This window comes from Rattus rattus, chromosome 9 (genome assembly GCF_011064425.1).
Source record: "Rattus rattus isolate New Zealand chromosome 9, Rrattus_CSIRO_v1, whole genome shotgun sequence".
NCBI lineage: Eukaryota > Metazoa > Chordata > Mammalia > Rodentia > Muridae > Rattus > Rattus rattus.
In genome coordinates this window covers 57213092-57233027 of record NC_046162.1, presented here as the reverse complement: position 1 = coordinate 57233027, position 19936 = coordinate 57213092, and the positions used below count along the sequence as shown (strand labels likewise).

Below are 19936 nucleotides of genomic sequence, written 5' to 3'. Positions count from 1 at the left end.
TGAGTACAAAAATTAGCCATACTGATAATGCCTAGTCACTGACCAATCCTGTCATTGTATCATTTTACTCAAGGTTAAGAGGCTAGTCAGAGGGGCACACCTTTGATCCCAGCCCTTGATAGAGGCAGGTGAATCTGAGTTCAAGGTCAGCCTGGTCTACAAAGTGAGTAACAGTCTATAGATCAGAAAAAAAAAAAAAAAAAAAGATAAAACAAAAAAGTGCATTAGCAAGCCTACAAGATAGAATGAGCAAACACATTTAAGATGCATTTGGATGGGGGCCGGAGAGATGGCTCAGTGGTTAAGAGCACTGACTGCTCTTCCTAAGGTCCTGAGTTCAAATCCCAGCAACCACATGGTGGCTCGCAACCATCTGTAATGAGATCTGATGCCCTCTTCTGGTGTGTCTGAAGACAGCTACAGTGTACTTATATACAATAAATTAATTAATCTTTAAAAAAAAAAAAAGATGCATTTGGATGATGCTTGGAAAGAAGAGGCTACCACAAAACAGCTGCAACGCAGGCGCAGTCTTTAGGGTAGTCCCACAGTCCGGGTCCCTGTGCCCCTAAGTCTGCTCCTTACACTGAGAGTGGAAACAGGAAGGTTGCTGTGCCAGTTATGATGCTGCCCCCCATCCCCAGCTGGGGACCAAACCCAGGGCCTTGCACAAGCGCTATGATGCTGTTTCTTTACTTCAGGTTGATTAAACTGAGTGAGGACCATTCAAGTGGCTGTCACATTGTAGTCAAGAACTTCCTGGACAGCAGTCTGAACTGGACACATACCTGGTTTTTGGCCAATGGCTATGGCTTGTGACAAGTTGCTCTCACACAATAACCTTCACAATCAAAAGACAGAACTGGTCCCCCTACACACATTCATTCATTCCAGTTTCTACTTTTGATTATGACATACGGAGACAGTAGTATATAACTTGTAAGTACACGTGTAGGCTAGGTGTCAGAGCTTCCTTATGGAGTGTATGGTATAGAGGGCCACATACAAGTTACTTTAAAAGAGGACAGTTAAGTCAGCAGGTGTCACTGTGCGAAGGAGGGAGGAAAAGATCACCTAAACTCAAGATTCAGGTAAGAAAGGGAAACAGAAACTGGTCACTGCTGCAGGCCAAGTAAACAGGAAGTTTGGGTGGGCTACTAACACTGAGGTCTTAGATTCTGGGAAGTCTGCAGGAGACAGGACAACCTCACATCCTCAGTTGGGAGCCAGCTTGTCTTTGCCTCACTGAGGACAGTTCATCTATATCATTAATGCCATTTAGTCCTTTTATATACTTATGTCTACACACACACAAATACACACAGGCACACGCATACACTCTCTAGCTTCTTCCAAACCACTCACTCACTTCACTGACACAGCAGTGGCATCTGAAACAAAGAACGAAGCAGCGAAATGTTGAAAATAAAAATAAAGCGGACTTTATTCAGAAGATAAAGGTGGTGGTATCAGTTTTGGTTAATAAAGTTGGGCTCAAGTGTTTTAACAGGTCTTTAATGCCTTCACAGACTGGCATGCCAACGGCATTCTGAATGCCAATTACAGATCGATGCTATCAAAGCTGATGGAATTTGGACTTCTTCTAAAGTCAGACTACACACATCTTAAAATATGAGTAAGGAGACTGCTTGGTTCTGAACATTAGAACACCATACTGAGCAAGTCCCTCCACTTCTCCAGACCCTAAGGCAGGAGTACAGTTGCTTCTGACAGCTACATCTTCAACATATCAACAGAGAGGGAGGACTGGGGTAACTGAGAAAAAATGAAAAGCAAAATTAACCAATGTAATTGGTGCAGGCAGCTGCCACTTGTGGCAAACCCAAGTCTATCTGATGCCCATTTTCTTCACATTTGCACTGACATCTTCCAAGCAGACGGTAACTACATTCTTGAAGGAATGTGCCAAGACTCAGGGTGGGGAAGGCCCAGACAGTGAGTGGACAGAATGCACTTCGCATTCAGTTGCCTTAAATGGTACCAACTGATTAAGGACAGACACCCAAACCATAGGAAACAGTAGCTGAAGGTAACTAAAGGAGGATTAAAATGCATAACCAGTGCAGAATAGAACAGCAAGGCACCAAGACCACAATCCAATCTGCACATTTTCTCCTTTCCCGCACTGAATGCATCTGGGAGAAAGCATTAGTAACAGCATTTGTCAACTGCTTCCCTGGAACAAAACACGACAAAACACACGCAAGGTCTTGTTTTCATCATGGTTCTCGGTGTACTTTATTCCCCTGCTGTCTCGCTAAGCAGCCCACACAGGACAGAAACGGGTAGCACTGAGGAATGATCAGATTGTTTTTTCCTTTCCCCCAATATTTCTGCCCCCTTCCCTAATCCCTGCTCCAAACCTATTTAGTATCAGGAATGGTTAGTAAATCTGAAAAAACAGCTAAGATGGAAGCCAGGCATTCAGAGGCCTGGGCCTCTCTCCTCACTAGGGCTTGGACTCCTAGTGACTGCTCTGCTCATGGTGGAGCATTTCTCCTTCAAATACTTTTTTTTTTTTACACTGGTTCACAGATCAGATCGGCACTTTGACTCTGAACCTGGCACCAAAAGGCACAATATCTGATACCCTGTAAAGAGCTACTACAGATGCTGCGTATGGACAGGCATACGGAGCCAGTCCCACCTAGGAACAGGCTCAGACAGGGAGGGGAGATGAAAGGAGTATGGGAGAAAACCTAAGCCAATACCTTTTACTACAATGAAAATGTAAGTGGGAATGAGGGTCGTGTGTTTCTTCCACACTACCAGGAAGCAAGAAAAACTTCCTTGGTGTCTATTTTTTTTTTAAAGCAGCATATTCAAAACGCCAGCAAATCTCCTAATGTCTGCAAAAGCCAAGAGGGCCAGTTTACTGAAACGCTTTCTTATTGCTGAAAGACTCTAAAATTCAGGGTGCCTTGTTCCTGATTTATTGTAATCACAGCACACCACACTTTAAAAAAATACTAAAGCGTGCGAGCAGGGGAATGTTTGACACCATTTTATTAATCTTCAACTTCAGTGGAAAAATAGACCTTTTTCCTGGTGCCATATTCATCACAACAGTTGTATTTAGTGTGTGTGTATATGTATATACACACACACATTGTCTTACTGGTTAGTTGGTTTTGAAGTGCAGCAAAAGACCAATATCGCATTGCAGTCAATCAAAGAAAAGAACAGAAGGCCAAGCAGTTTCCAAATGGTTATTTTATCAGATCGTTCAACATTAAATTTTCGTCATTTGCAATTCAAAATAGTTACCTGAAGTTTGCGTTTTGAGTGTGTATTTACTTTTATTGTACATCTGTTTTCTAAACTCTTTGGCACAGTTTTCTGGGGGCATTCTGACTGCCACAATACAAGTCAGGAGAGAGCTTGTTTGTGATGCCAATTTCAAGTATTTAAATTTGGTTTGGGTTGTGGCTTTTTCTGTCTTTGAAGTCTGCGTTTTATTTGTAACAACTGTACTTTTAATTTTCTATATCCTCTAACTCCAGAGTTTTCTTTTTTTCCCCCCTCCCCCCATAGCTACATTCACAGCTGAACCATATTATCAGGAAAGGCGCCTTGATGAAAAGATCAGGACAGGAACTCTGACCATTCGTCAGTGTTTTCCCTAGAATAATTAAAATGAAACCAAACCAAACATAAACAGCGTCTTTCCTCGTTTTGTGAGACAGCCTCTTGTGCTGCATCAGTAGCCAGAACTTCAGTTAGTTTATGAAATGCAACATCAAACCCCTTTGTCTTCTGGGAAAAAGAAACTGCAATGACTTGAAGTTGAGAATGTGGGTACCGCCTCACTCACACACACTCATTCTCAGACTGTGAAATCCCCCACGCGCCTTCTCAAGGGCACATATACAGTACCAAGTGCAACGGTACAGTGAAGGTGGGCTCAAGACCCGGGCTCCATCTTTCTCCTCAGTAGCAGGGGCCAGGGTTGCCTTTCACAACACAGCCCCACAGGTGAACCCAGGTCCTCCTCTCCCAAATCAGTCATCCCATTCGGCACCGGCCAAGATAGGAAAGCTAGTTCTAGCCTTCCCCTGGGAAGAGACAGCTTTTTTTGTTTTTAATAAGTAAGTAAATCCATTGTTTCTCTGTTCCAAGATGGCTGATGTTATGTTTTCTACAAAGTCAGTGCTTACTTAGCTCACTAACAGCGCTGCTGCTGTTGGCTGTGGCAGGATTTTCAGTGTGGTGTTTTCAAGCCTCACTCACTCATCCTCTCATTCCCAAACATTCAGCATCCGTGCACACTCCTCACTTCCGGGTTTTTTCAAAAGATTGGAGATTTCCAGTGGGGGTCTCAGGTCATCATCCCAATGGTACCAGATCTAAAAACAAACAGATGAAGAGGTCAATTCTGAGGTCATATATATCCCCAACTCCTACAATCAAGTGGCCCAAAGTTAGAATGGGATCTATCAACTCTTAAAGATTGGTAATTTTTCTTATCTTCCTTTGCTCAGTATACCTGCTGCCATACATAAGCATATCATATACTGTAGCTCAGTGGTAAAAGTGCTTACTTGAATTTGTGTGGCCTGAGTTCAATTCCCAGCAAACCAAGCAAATAAATGGTCACTCAAGGCCATACATACATGGAGGTACAAGCCTTTAAACCCAGCACTCAGAAGGGAGGTGGATCTCTTGAGTTCAAGGTCAGGCTGGTCTAAAAGGCAGTATGTAGGCCAACGGACTACACAGAGAACCTCCACATCTGCCATAGGTTTGATTCCCAGCACAAAAAAGGCATGGAGAAGTGAGTAGAAAAGGGAAAATAAGGCAACATTTTATTAGGCTCCAAAGTATTTTCAGTATTTTGGTCAGGGAGCTCTACTGTCCTTAAACACAAGGACTCAATATTTGGCTTAGAAAAAACTAAGGTTGCCTGCTCAGGCACAGGAAATCGTACAGCCAAAATACCAGTAGGCAGCTACTACCAGAAATCCTACAGAACAGGAACCCTCACGAGACCCGAGAGTGAAGACAAGAGCTTACCAAGCTTGGTTCTTCAGTTTCCTCAGTTCCTTTGTTGCCCACGTAGCAAGGGTCTTTGCTTTGTTAGTCTTCGATCTCCGCCCTTCAGTTAATAGTTCATGGATCATTGGCCTAGCTTCTACTAATTTCAGTACATCCTTTCCAAATGCTGTACACAAGTCCCTGTGTAAAACAAATGCCCAAGAATGACTTCCTGGCCACACCAGGCTGAGGCAACAATGTATTTCTTAGCATTCATTCACTTAAAACTTTAAGAGATTGGGTTGGGGATTTAGCTCAGTGGTAGAGCACTTGCCTAGCAAGCACAAGGCCCTGGGTTCGGTCCCCAGCTCCGAAAAAAAGAAAAAAGATGGCCCAACCCTGTAACGTCAGTAACCAAGGAAGAAACTGACAAGAAGCAAGAGTTCAATGTCAACATGGGACACACTGCAAGACCTTCTCAAAAAAGAGAGATAAATTAATTAATTAAAAAGGGAAGGGGTGGGGTTGGGGATTTAGCTCATCGGTAGAGCGCTTGCCTAGCAACCACAAGGCCCTGGGTTCGGTCCCCAGCTCCAGGGGGGGGTGAGGGGGGGAAAGGGAAGGGATTAGAGAGATGGCTTAGAGGTTAAGAGCACTGGCTGCTCTTACAGAGGTCCTGAGTTCAATTCCCAGCAATCACATGGTGGCTCACAACCATCTGTACATAATGAGATCTGGTACCTTCAGACACTCATGCAGGCAGAATGGTGTATACATAATAAATGAATAGATCTAAAGAAAAGGAAATAGCACCAGGCCTTTGAGCTGTCAAGCTATGTCCCAATATTGCCTCAGGTTCTCAGAAGAGCTATGTGGTGGCTCAGGCTTAGTGGGTAAAGCTGTCTGCTGTCAAATCCCCAGCACCCACATGGTATAGGAAAGACGTGAATCCCTCAAGCTGTCCTCTGATCACCACACACATATGCACATGAGATAAATAATAATTTTAAGGAGTTGTTATAAAAAGCCCTAGGAGATGCTCCAACAAAAAGTCCTTCAGTCTGGAACAGATCCTATGTGAGAAATCAACAGACTGTGGAGGACTCTGAGGGCCCTGGTACAGCTTCCTGATGGAGGGCCATAGTGTGAGGCCCTGAGTTTCATCACCAACGTTGCAAAACAAAACCTCAAGAAAGTGGGATGTTGTCGTTTGCACTCCTAAAATTTTCCCACACACACATATGCTCTGTGGAAGAAGGAGTAACTTACCCTATCAGTCCAGCAGCACAAGCTACCACTCCATCCGTATGATCCTCATCTCCAGCAATGTGATCAATAAAAGACAAAATAAATTCTACTCTGGGTTGCACCAGCATTACATCAGCTATAAAGGAAAGAGGAGGTCTGATTAAACTGTCCCATGTCAGACAGGACTCTGCCTCTTTTCAATTCAGCCCTGCCATTCTACCCCAAATGCAAGGTTCCAGCTGGACAACCAGATAAAACATGGTGATAACCAAAGTTATTCTTCAGGTTAGAAAGATATCCATCAAATGCAGAGGAGAGAAACAGCCCTTCTGTAATCACACAGAACACACTCCTTGTGGTACTGAAGAGTGGAATAGACACAGGTCTATGCACAGTGGGGAAGTATTCCCACTCCACTAAGCTGCATCCCAGGAGTGGAACACAGAACGCACAGAAGCTCCACCTGGGGCTTTGGCTACTCAGCACCTGTGGCCCCCAATCAGCACAGGGTGCCGGCACTTCTACCCTTTCCCTAGCGGCCTCATTAGATTCACAAAAAAGGAAAGCTACAAGTGTGGTTCATGCAGGGGTTTGCTACCACACCAAGTGGCCCTGGGTTTGCTCCCCTGCAAGAAAAAAGTACAGAAAAGTAGAAAGGTGCAGAAATACCAATGTCTATGTCACCTCCCCCAAACCACTCTCTTCCTTAGGACATCCCTTTTCTCTCCCCATATGCAGCACTGAGCTACAAAGGTAAGATGCAGTTCATTTGGCCCTGTGCACCCTGGTCAGTGGATTTTGGGAGCTAGGCTATATACTCAACGGTGTACGTTTTCCTGGTCTCCCTTCAATCCCTGGACGATTCCTGTATAAGCTTCCAAGCAGCTTTCTCTTAGCTCATTCAGATAATCCACCATGTCAAAGTCTGACTGGAAGAGAAAAGAACAAAACCTCCGTCAGATTCATCTTTAGAAGAAGTGTGCCTATAGTCTTATCCTCTCCGAACTAGTCCTGAGAGATGACCGGGACAGCTCCAAGCTTACCTTGTCCACTTGGGCTTGGGAGGCCTGCTGCAGTGTATTCAGTACAACCTCCAAGTATTTCTTAAATTCTCCACCAATGGCAAGAGCAATGTCACCAAACACAGACAGAATCTGTGGTTTCACAGACCTGTGGACATTCTCATTCTAACAAGGAAAATAGAAAAAGGAAACTTAGAAACACCAAATCTTGTCTGGTCTGAAGATGCAAGAAACTTAAGAGAAAAAAAAAAAAATACTGGATAGAGAAATTATGTATTTACCATTTCCTCCAAGTAGAACACATCCTTTTAATTAACTTTGGATCTGTCTATGAAAATAAATAATTCTATTCTTCACAAGCTAGCAGAGAGTGAGTGTTCTAGGAACCTACAGCTCCTTGCTATGGACCTTAAATTTCTCCCAACTAATAATTCCTTCAAAGAATGGCTAATTAAGGCTGCAAAATGCTTACCCCCAAGTTCTCTAGGAGCAGCTGCATCACCTCATCACAGAAAGGTAAGATGTTAGACTGCAGGGCTCGGCACAAGTCTCCAACTAAGCCAACAGCTGCCAAACATACCTGCAAAAGAACCAACGAAGCGATCATCCAAAAAGAAGAGGCTGTCAGACAGACAGCATGATTTTTATTTAGTCAACGTCTCTCACAATTACATGATCCAGAATCAAAGAAGAAAACATCCTTCCCTTGTGGAGATTATGTAGCTTTAACCGGACTCAGCAAGACAAGTAGCACTGTGAGTACCACAGGAAAGGATGGTGGTGGTAGGACATGGAAACAGTGCTGCTCTTTCTTTAGGGCAGTGATCACATAACTTGGCAGCTGCCCTTTAATTAGGACCATTCAGGCAGTCACCTTGTAATCTCTATCTGGCAGATCCAGTATCCTGCTTTTCACAGACTACCTCCAGTGCAGACAGTAACGCTACAAATAATGCAAAAGGAGAAACCACTTGGCTTCGGAAACCTGACTTTTTCTGTACTACTCTACTCTGTATTAATGAGAATACATGATTTTGGGGTGTGGGATATAACTCAGTGTTTAACAAACAAAACCCATAGATAGGACTTTAAGGAGCAATATACTACCTGGTATTCAGCATAATTTTTCAATCCAATGCCCAGGAATGGTTTAAAGGCCTCCATGTACTTGAGGAATTCACCACCCAACACTGTCAATGGAACAAACTATTAGGTAATCATAGTAACACAGAACATGAGTATAAGAACCCAAACAGAGCCACTGCTCAGTCTGTAGAGTATGTGTTGATTAGTATTTCCATAGCGAAAGCATTCAAGTGATATCATATTAGCTAAGTTTCGCAACTGCTGGAAGGGCCAAATTCATATCCCTTAGAAAAAATGCCAATGCTTCTCAAAATGAGATTTTACTATAGTTAAGACCGAAGTAGCACTGCTATCAAGGAAAGGGTCTCTGACAGAGCCAGAGACACTATTTCATGTCCCCCCTCCACTGGAAGGTCTTCTACTTAATTGTAGCAAGGACTGAACAAGCCACACCAAGGAACACAGCCGCAAAGGCAGGGGTGTATGTAACTCCATGGTATAGTACTTGCCTAAGATAGCAAGGCCCTAGGTTCAATTCACAGCAGAGAATGGACAAAAGCAGCAGGAATGGGCCTCACTCAACCCACCACCACTCTAGTGTTTTGTGTTTGTGTGCAGGGACCAATAGAGGCCAGAAGAGGAAGTTATAGGCAGTTGCACAAGCCACCGCACATGGGTGCTGGGACTCAAACTCTGGTTCTGTGCAAGAGCAGCAAGCACTTTTAACCATTAGACATGTCTCTAGCTCCCATTTTTGTTATTTTGAGGCCTCATCCCAAAGCTGAGGTGTCACCAGAACTCAAGATTCATGTTCACGTATTCCAGGCTGGCCTTGATCTCCTATTACCACTACCTGAGGCTGGGAAAACAGGTGTATACCAACCCCAGAGCTTCCTGCTCATTAAGCAAACACTCTGTAAACTGAACTACAACCTCAGCATCTCCTTGTTCTCTTTTTAACTTTCCTCTGAAGGGACTCACTGTGTGTCATATGCTTGCACCAAGCTCGGATTCTACTGACCGCCTCTACGATATAACACTACAGGCATGCAGTTACTCCTAGTGGTAGACACAGCTCTTTATTCCAGAAATAAAGAGTGGTCCTTAAATAATGGTCTTAGTACTAGTCACCCCTGATGAAGCATTACTGAGTTAGAATGTGTTCTCTCAATGTTTCAAATGCCCTTAAGAAACAGTTTGTCAACACAATGCCCTAAAGACAGTTTGTCAACACAGTTCTATATGGTCAGACAAGGATAATAATAATAATAATAATAATAATAATAATAATAATAATGACGACGACGACGACAACTAATTCCTAAAATTCAGGTTCATCTATACCACACCAAGCCCCACGATCTATTAGCCCAAACCCAGAGCATTATAGTCCACACCCAAAGGTATCAAAGGCGGGAAGGAAAGAAACCAGAATCTGTCTTCTGTTTCTCAGCCCTCAAAAAGAGAAAACCTTAATAAAAAAGCAAGTTACTGTTCAACGGAAAGGAAACCTGATAGAACCCTTGATGGGTACTGACTGCCCTGGGAGGCTGCCAGGGATGGCAATAACATGGTGCATGTGTCAATCTGCCCTGCACTATGAAGATACAGCCCCGTTTCCCACTGCTCACCGACCTTCCACTAGTGTGCTGACTGCCATCAGGGCGTCTTCTTGCACTCCGCCAGACCCAGCTGTGCTTTGGAACATCCTTAACAGGGAGGCCATGACCACATCAGAGATCTGCAAAGCATCTTGATGCTGCACTTTCCGGAGAACATTCTGTGAAATGAACAAAAATTAAAATCTGTTAATTGAAAATCCCCAAGTCAGAACACTACCCCATTTCTCTAAAAAATAAAAACTTAAGTCCCTATATATATATATTTTTTTTTTTGCAAATGCCAAATAACATTTCCTCAAGGCTTTTACACATCAAGCCACCTGCACCGCAACACTGATTGTACCGATCTTTTCTATGAGTTCACAGGTCAGTCGACAGCTGAGTCCTACAGAATACTATCAACCAGGATCTACTTATGTCTCAGAGAAGTCCCTTCGGTCTCCTTTTGCTGATAGAAAAGGGATAAGCAGAAGTGACATTTTATTTCAGTTTTCCCAGTCACTAGTTGAAAAAGACTGCTCTGAATAAAGAGCACTACAAATGCCACATTAAGTAATGTCTTAAAAGAAGACCAAGTTTAAGCCTTTCTGTCTATATGAGAACAGTAAATGCCTCCTGACCCATGTCAGGGCCATACTTTAAGTAAATAAGCTATACGAGACCCAGCTACAACCAGACAAAGACCAAGAGTAAGAGCTGCCTACACATGAAAAGTATACAGCTAGAAGAGAATATTCTGGGGCATTTCCATTGGCACAAATGACAAATTAGATCTTTCAGGACAGACAAAAAAGTAATTTCTCTTCAGCCACTGTAGCGGTATAATAAAGTGCACAACTGGATCCCGCAGGTTCCCCCTCCGAGAATCCATGCACTCTAGCTGTTTTTCTGTCAGTCACTTTCATACACTGTCCCTTTGGCGGACTGTTACCATGCCTGACACACACATCGTGTTCTGCAGGCCTTGCACTGGCGTGGACTCACACCACGCTAGCCCCAAGCCTTCTATAGCCTAGCACGGCTTCCCGTCATGGACTCTGCTCACACTCCCAACAACCCAGTGAGATCATGACTCAACAGACTGTAACCCAACAACCAGATTTATATGTTAATTACTCAATGTACAATACATACACACAATTAACTTACAACCAATTGATAAGGATATAAACCGCCCATCTAGGTAAGATATAATTTGTTCATCTGGACACACAAAATCCTATACACATCCATCCCTTAATAGTCATAACAACCTGTAAATGTGCAGAGGGAAATCTTAACATCCACCTCCATGTTCTCTTAGCTGCTCCCTCCCCTCACTCCTGTCTCCTCTCCTCTATAAAACTTTTCCCCCACCCATCCTTCCTTCTCATCCAATGACAGGTCTCGTTCTATCCTGTACTTGCCTTCACCTGCGTAATGACATCAACCTACAAGTAGTCACAGAGAGCACAACCCTTAGTCAGAATTATCTCACTATTTCAGAGCCCTGGGTGCCCATGAACCTGTAATGCTAACAAAACAATTCTCTTCCTTTATTGTAGTAAGGAGGTTAAGGAATTTATAGAGATGGCTCAGTGGTTAAGAGCCCTGCCTGGTCTATGAAGAGAACCTGGCTTCAATTCTCAACAACCACACTGGGGCTTACAACCATTTGAAATTCCAGTGCGGAGACTCAGTATCCTTTTCTGGCCGTGCACTTCACGTACTTAGGGCACAAACATATACGGAGGCAAAACACCCATATAAAAAAGAAAAAGGGAGAGAGACGGTGCCATCATACCTGAAGAGTTGCACAGAGTAGAGACTGGAGGTCATTGAATTGGATCCTGTCCGACGTGCTCTGGATGTGGGACTGAAGGAAAAGAAGAAACAGTGCTCTAATGACACACTTTCACTGCTGCACTCCTAAGAACAGCAGTCGAACCTCTGCAGTGAGCAGTACAGCCAGAAAGCAGAGGTGAGCACGACAGGCAGCAAGCTGCGAGCTTTTTGGTTTTGGGTGCTGGTGATTGAACCTACAGCCATGTCCAAGGACACGACACTTTTTGTGTCAGAAGCACCTCCACCCTGCCCAGGACACAACACTCTGCAGCCTCACCTCCATCTGAAGCACCTGCTGCAACCGTTCCATAATGACCAGGGTGGTCTTCTGCACCGCAGGGTAACAATCCTTGGCACTGTTTTTTACAATTTCCATTAGAGATTCATATGCAGAACTTCTCAGGTTGTTCTGGTGTCCATCAGGTCTGCAAGGACACAATGCAAAAATCTTACGGCCCCAGCCGAGAAGGGATAGAGGAGTTCGTAAAGCAGGCGATATTTCCCCAACAACAAAACCAGAAGCTGGATATGTAGTTCAGAGGGAGAGGCACTGCATATCCCAAACAACTGTGAGGATGCAAAAATGGTTAGTAGTTGGGTATGGTGGCGCACACCTTCAACCCCTTTGGAGCCAGCCTGGTCTACACAGAGGAACTAAGTCAAGCCTATTGAGTTAATACTATGCTTATGGTATCCAGACTTGGCTATATTTATAATGAGAACTAGTTTTAGAAGTACTTAGTGCAGGCTTGGTGACCTAAAGGTGACAAAACAGAACTAACTCCACAAACTGTCCCCCACCTTCATGCCTGTACCACACACACATGTCTATTCTCTCTCTTCCTGTCTCTCTGTCTTGATAACCAAAACTCTCATCAGTTCTAAAGAGGACACAGGCTTCACTTCTTTGGATCCACTGTCTTCATCCTCCAGACAACAGGAATGAGGTGTGTATCACTCCTTCGGTGGATTATTGGTTACCTGTCGGTGGTCTCCAGCAGCTTCTGAACTATAAGTTCAAAGGAAGAAGACAAGCAATAGGTAGCTGGTTCTTCCTGATCATCAGCTACGTCTGCAGCTTCGTAAGCAGCTTCAGCCAGACTGGAAAAAGCCTGAAATATACACAGAATTAAGATTAGTCCTAAAACGCTTGCTCTTATCCTCTTCCCTCTTTGTCCCTTGTCTCCCGATTCCCCTTCCCTCCACATGCTCACGACTGGCCTCTACTCTTCTCTTTCTCTATTTCTCTTCACTCTTTCTCACCCCCCCACACCCCCAAAGATTAGTCCTAAAAGAACTCCACTGTAGGATTCTCTCATCCCCTCCACCTCCTTTAAGATATGTTGAAGGATCAGCCAGTGGTAGCTCTTGCCTTTAATCCCAGCACTTGGGAGGCAGAGGCAGGTGGATCTCTGAGTATTGGGGGACCAGCCTGGTTTACAGAGCTAGCTAGCTCTGTTTTAATGAAGAAAAGAGAAGACATTTCCCCATTTAATTAAAGCTCCACTTCTCCCCATCAAGGCCATCGAGAAAGTCAGTTCCTCAGTACCCACATTAGGTGGTTCATGACTGGTTCTAACTATAGCTTCAGAATCTATGATGATGATGATGAAAAGTATGGGAGAGCACTTGTCCTGCAGGGAGGATCCAGGTTCAGTCCCCAGCACCCACAGTTGGGTTACAACTACACAGAACTCCAGTTCGGGGGAGTTGGGAGCACTGCAGGCACCAGCCGGATGCAAAGTATATATAAATGCATACAGACAAAAAACTCACAAACAGATAATCTAAGTACATTTTTTTAGATAAATAAGATAAATAATCTAAAAAATTATTTTTGAAATGAAACCTTAAATGTTTGTGTTGTAGGTACCTAGTAATCTGCCCAACTCTCTTAAGTGGCAGAATTCTTTCACTAAAGCCTTACATATCTTTTCTTTCCACTCTTAAAAAAAGGATTTTAGCCGGGTGGTGGAGGCAGAGGCAGAGGCAGGCAGATCTCTGTGAGTTCAAGATGAGCTTACTTCATAGAGTGAGTTCTAGGACAGTCAGGGCTACACAGAGAAACCGCCTCAGACAAACAGGATCTTAGCCCCCACTCCTCCTGTCCCACTAGATCCCCAGTAAATTACAGAACCTACAGAGACTCAGCAGAGGCCACCCACCTCCTATGGCTTTCCTCCCTGTCTGTTTTACTTGTTATAATTAAACAAACAAACCATCAACCTCCATTTAACCAAAGCTTTTCATCTAAAAGCAACGAGGAGACCAGCAAGGGCAGTCAAATGCTGCCTGACTGCTCTAAGTGCTGTGGGAACCCATCAGAGTAAGACAACAGCTCCCTCTGGCTTCTGAAGTTGACACTCCCTAAACTCAAGGCATTAGGAGACAGACAGAATTCAGAGCAAGTCTTTCCATGAGATAGGTAACCTTTCTCTTCCACATCTAATGGCTGAGGACAAGCTTCTGTCTTCACCAGGAAGGAAATCCTTACCCAGCACACATTTGAAGCCACTCTGGGTTCAGCACTGAGACCCTCAATCAGACACTGTAAAAGGGGTGCCAAGTAGACATCATTGATGGCAGCTTCAGGCAGCAGCTCACAGATCCTGCCCACAGTCCACGCTGTTGTATCTCGAACAACTACACTGGGGTCTTTCATTAATTCTATCAGGGTGGGCATAGCCTGTAAGCACAATGAAGCAAAACAAAAGGAAATCCATAATGACTATCATTCAGAAGAAACGGTCATGGGCACTGTGGCGCATCTGGGATACGAAGGCAGGAGAAGCCACCCTTGGCTATTAAGGTATGTAGAAAGTGTGGTGCCAGCCTGGGCTACAAAGACCTCATGTGAAATATTAACAACCACTGTCCCCATATAACGATGGGATTTTAACTCAGAATATGACTGAGATGGTTTAAAAATACGTGTAAAATATTCTAAAACAAAATAACAGTAAACAAAATGTGTGAAATGGGGGTTGGGGATTTAGCTCAGTGGTAGAGCGCTTGCCTAGGAAGTGCAAGGCCCTGGGTTCGGTCCCCAGCTCCGAAAAAAAAGAACCAAAAAAGGGGCTGAAGAGATGGCTCAGTGGTTAAGAGCACCCGACTACTCTTCCAGAGGTCCTGAGTTCAATTCCCAGCAACCACATGGTGGCTCATAACCATCTATAATGAGGTCCGATGCCCTTTTCTGGTGTATCTGAAGACAGCTACAGTGTACTTATATATAATAAATAAATCTTTAAAAAAAAAAAAAGTGTGTGAAATGTTCTTTCCCATCACCAAATGCCAATATAGGACTCAATTATCAAGATTGTTGGTGAATACCTTCAGGCAGTCTATATGGAACTATTTTTATTCAGGTAAAAACAAGAAAAGTAAACACAGAGGCATCGCCTCTATCTTGACAGACTTATTTCTTTATGCACAAAGTTAAATTATTAAGAGTTCTTCTGTCGGGGTTGGGGATTTAGCTCAGTGGTAGAGCGCTTGCCTAGCATGCGCAAGGCCCTGAGTTCGGTCCCCAGCTCCGGGAAAAAAAAAAGAAAGAAAAAACAAAGAGCTCTTCTGTCATTTATATTTCCACATGAAGACTATATTATTATATAATGTCAACTTTGTTCAAAGACTAGAATAATACCATAAAAAAGATTATAGCAATGACTATATACCCAACACTTGGGTAGGGGAGGCAGGAAAATCTGGAGCTCAAGGCCACCTTCACTCACATAGCTAATTTAAGGCATATGAGACCCGACCCGACCCACACACACACACACACACACACACACACACACACACACACACACTCTCACTCTCTCTCTCTCTCTCTCTCTCTCTAATTGCTTGGAAGGCTGGGTAAAGCCTGAAGGTGTTCTGTGCCCTGGAGTTCAGTGCTAGTGAACATGGTAGCTGATATCTACACCCGCAGCACTCACAGGCTAAGGCAGCAGCCACCAATTCAAGACTACCCTGGGATATATGCTGAGACTGTGCACTCCAAAACCAACAGGAAAACGTTTACAATGTAGCATTAAAAAACAAAAACCTGAGAACTGGAGAGATGGCTCAGCATTTAAGAGCACTCATTACTCTTCCAGATGGTCCTGAGTTCAATTCCCAATAAACACATGGTGGCTCACAACCATCAGTAATGGGATCTGATGCCCTGTTCTGGGGTATCTGAAGATAGCTTCAGTGTACTCATATATATAAGTTAATAAACTTAAAAAAGATCTAAAAAAAAAAAAAAAAAACAAAAAAAGAAAAACAAACAAACAAACAAACAAAAAGAACAAAAACAAAAAACAAAAAAACCCAAAAAACCAGGTCAATCTTTGTAGTAAGAACTCCATATCCTGTTGTCCAAAACTTACAAAAAGGAAGTGTTAAGAGTATTATTAGGTTAAGACTTTTCTTTGTTTTTTTCAAGTTTCTCAGTCATGTCTAAATTTGAAAGTTATCTATTTACCCTTAATGACAAATAACTATGCTGAGACAGGGAATGTATCTCATAGCACAAGACGGCCTCATTATTATCCAGCTAAGGCTGGCAGCCTTGAGCAACTGACCTGCTAATCTCCACAAGAATGTGTGACTGTGGTTTTAGGTCTGTGCAACATACCATTCAATTAACCTTTGTGAGGGATTATTTACAGTTGTGCAAATGTGCACACACACACTACATTTACAGTTGTGCAAACGTGCACACACACACTACATTTACGCACACACACACACACACACACACACACACACACACACACACACACACACACACACACTACATTTCAACTCTAAAAGTGTCCAAGCTTTACCTGTATGACTAATGGTTTAAGCTGGTTAGGCTCTGGTCCTTCCAAGATGCTGCCAAAAGCCATCACTGCTGCATCCCGGTACCGCCAGTCAGGGTTCTTGATGTGCTCTTTAATAAAGGGAAGGACATGTGGCACAATGTCATCTTCACAGCAGGTAGACAGGAGCATGAGGCACACCCCAGCTGCTTTGCAAGGGTTCCAGTCATCGTCGTCATCGTTTTCATCCTGGTTAGAGAATGTGACAGTAAGTAACCTTTCCTTGCATGAATTCACTTAGAAGGCTTGCTATATACTCCCAAATATCATTAGCTATTCAGGGAATAAAATAAAAATATGAAACACCAATTAAATTTTTTTTCACATTCATCACAACATAACCCATGTCACCCAAAGAAGCATATGGAAGAGTCAACTCATTTATCATGTCCAATGAGAATTAGGAAACTTCAGCTACATCTAAGAACGCCCATACTGGTGGAACATACCTGTAACAGGAACACTAAGGACCCGAGACTAACCAGGTCTACAAAGAGCCTGTCTCAAATCAACCAGAGTTGGGAATGCAGCTCTGTTGGTAGAGCTCTTGCAAAGCCCTAGGACTGGTTGTCAATAATACATAAAGCAGACATGTTACAACACCCCTGTAATCCTAACAACACCCCTGTAATCCCAGCACTGGTAGAAAAAGGATCAAAAGTTCAAGGTCAACCTGCTGTATATAGCCAAGTTTGATTGAGATAAGCCTGTGGTACATGCAACCCTGTCTCAGAAAGAAAAAAATTAGTTCAAGAAGGAAAAAATATATATTCAAAAGTAAAGACATTAAAGGTAAGAATTGCAGATGCTGGAGAGATGCACAGGGGTCAAGAGCACTGGCTTCTCTTCAACATCCAGCTCCAGATCCGATGTCCTCTCCAGGACTCCAAAACTAAGAGGCACAGAAATGGTGTACAGACATAAAGAAGTAACACATGCAGATACACGCAGACATTTAAAAAAAGAAAAGAACTCGGAGACATCATATGCAGAGAGAAACATGTACATTCCTGCACCAAAGAATTCTATAGGTTAAGAGTCCTAGGGGCTGGAGAGATGGCTCAGAGGTTAAGAGCCCTGGCTGCTCTTCCAGAGGTCCTGAGTTCAAATCCCAGCAACCACATGGTGGCTCACAACCATCTGTAATAAGGTCTGATGCCCTCTTCTGGAGTGTCTGATGACAGCTACAATGTATTCATATATACAATAAATAAATTTTTGGGGCTGGAGAAATGGCTCAGCGGTTGAGAGGACTGCTCTCCCAGAGTTCAATTCCCAGCAACCACATGGTGGCTCACAGCCATCTGCAATGAGATCTGATGCCCTCTTCTGGTGTGTCTGAAGATAGCTACAGTGTACTCATATAAATAAAAATTAATTTAAAAAAAAAAAAAAAAAAAAAAAAAAAAAGAGTCCTAGCAGTGTTACCTGAGGACATCGCCAGATCCTTAGTAATAGTACATAAACATGGTACCAGGAAACAGTGTGATGAATAAAGTGAAGAGAGCAGAGGTAAAATTCAGGGCTCACATGAGACCTTCTGGCTGGCCTTATAGTCCAGCACTCAGGAGGCAGAGGCCAGGCCAGCCTTGTCTATAGAGTGGAGTTCCAGGATAGTCAGAACTCCAAAGGCAAACACCGTTGAAAAAAAAACTTAAAACAAAAACCTAAGAATGTAGTATGTACCCATCACTTAGATCTTCAAGACAGCTTTGATTTTGATTTTGTAATGAACCTTTAAAATTTAGGCAGTGGTGGTACGTGCCATTAATCCCAGAACTCGGGAGGTAGAGAGATGTGATTCAAGGCCAATCTGGTCTTCAGAACGAGTTCCAGGAAAATAAAGGCTACTCAGAGAAATTCTGTCTTAAAAAACAGACCAAAATAACACCGTACTCTAGTTTATAGATATGAGCGAATGTGTTAAATGAGTGTGGATACATACAGTGCAGGTATGTGCCCGTGGAGGCAGGCCAGAAGCACAGGTCTTCCTGGAGCTGGCAGGTGGACCTACTTGGAAGGAAAATGGGTCTTTGCCAAGACCAGCACTCACTCTTAACCCCTGAGCCACACTTAGCCGTTGTAATAAATAATAACTAACATTAAAGACTTTGGATTAGGGTCAGGGGCTCTTTTGACAGACGATCTCACTAGGTAGCCAAGTAAATCTGAATTTCTAATCCTCCTACCTCCAGTTCCTGACTGAGTGTTGGGATCACAGACACACACCACACACCGCATTTTAACTAGGACTTCATACATGATGGGCAAGGACTCTATCACTGAGCTACAATTCCCAACCCCTAACAGTATTTCTCATGGGTTAGGAGTGCTTTATTTGAATGTGAATGATTTGTGTCCAACTTCATCAGTTCTTAAAACTACATAAATCCAATGACTTCATGAAAATACCGTAGATACAAAACCAGACATTTAAGGGCCCTATACGTAGTGTAACAATTCTACTCATTCCCTTTTTCTTCCAGGCAGAGGGTGACAGGGTCATGTATATGCCAGGCAAGCTTCCTACTACTGAGCTGTACTACTGCCCACCATCTATCTTTATTGGAACTTATACAAAACACATGTCCCATGAGTATGAATGCCACAGCAGTCAGGAGATTAGAACAGTGTGAGGTTTGTTCATAACCAAAATGTCTAAGATACTGAGGCACAACTCATTGGCTCAAGCACAGGTACTCGAGTCACCCACAGCATCAGATGGCTGCCAATGTCCTCCATGGAAGCTGTTCCACAGGGAACCAACCGGCCAAGAGGCTCACCTGTTTAGTTAGTGTCTGTGTGAGGATGGGCACCAGGTACTGCAGCGCTCCCTTGGCGTAAAATTTGCTGGTGTGCTCCGGGGGCCGTCCTTGTTCTGCTGCCTAAGGAGAAACACAAAGTAAATAAGCTCTTATGAATGCTACAGCCCCACAGTGAGAACTGTAACAGGTCTGTAAGGTAATGGTAATATTCACTGTGCTATTTTGGAGCTGCTGCCTATACGTTAACTTCAGTGACTATTATATAGCATATTATATAGCATATTACATGCAGACATATGCATTATATCCATGTGTATTACATTCCTGGATTGAGGATGAGGCTCAGCTGCTTCAGTGCTTATCTTGCATATGCAAAGCCTGTGGTTTAATCCAACACTGCATGAATCAGTGGGAGAGGATCCACACTTGGGAGATTCGAGAAAGAATCAGAAATTCAGGGTCATCTCTGAATACATTAAAAAAAGATATTAATAATTTGACATCTAGTGCTAGAA

At 43.4% G+C, this 19936-nt stretch overlaps 1 protein-coding gene across 1 annotated transcript in view; it reads right to left on the bottom strand.

The window, feature by feature from the left end:
- Positions 1 to 1417: 1417 nt before the first annotated feature.
- Kpnb1 (karyopherin subunit beta 1) overlaps positions 1418 to 19936 on the bottom strand; it is a 30521-nt gene continuing 12002 nt past the window's right edge. Inside the window, exons 9-22 of the mRNA XM_032911636.1 lie at positions 19440 to 19541; positions 16621 to 16845; positions 14292 to 14483; positions 12779 to 12909; positions 12075 to 12222; positions 11757 to 11828; positions 9987 to 10131; positions 8373 to 8455; positions 7738 to 7845; positions 7287 to 7430; positions 7067 to 7172; positions 6265 to 6379; positions 5035 to 5196; positions 1418 to 4367 (exon numbers count right to left, since the gene is read on the bottom strand). Of these exons, the coding sequence (XP_032767527.1) occupies position 4367; positions 5035 to 5196; positions 6265 to 6379; positions 7067 to 7172; positions 7287 to 7430; positions 7738 to 7845; positions 8373 to 8455; positions 9987 to 10131; positions 11757 to 11828; positions 12075 to 12222; positions 12779 to 12909; positions 14292 to 14483; positions 16621 to 16845; positions 19440 to 19541 (1734 nt within the window). The 3' untranslated portion in view covers positions 1418 to 4366. The remainder of the gene's footprint in view (positions 4368 to 5034; positions 5197 to 6264; positions 6380 to 7066; positions 7173 to 7286; positions 7431 to 7737; positions 7846 to 8372; positions 8456 to 9986; positions 10132 to 11756; positions 11829 to 12074; positions 12223 to 12778; positions 12910 to 14291; positions 14484 to 16620; positions 16846 to 19439; positions 19542 to 19936) is intronic.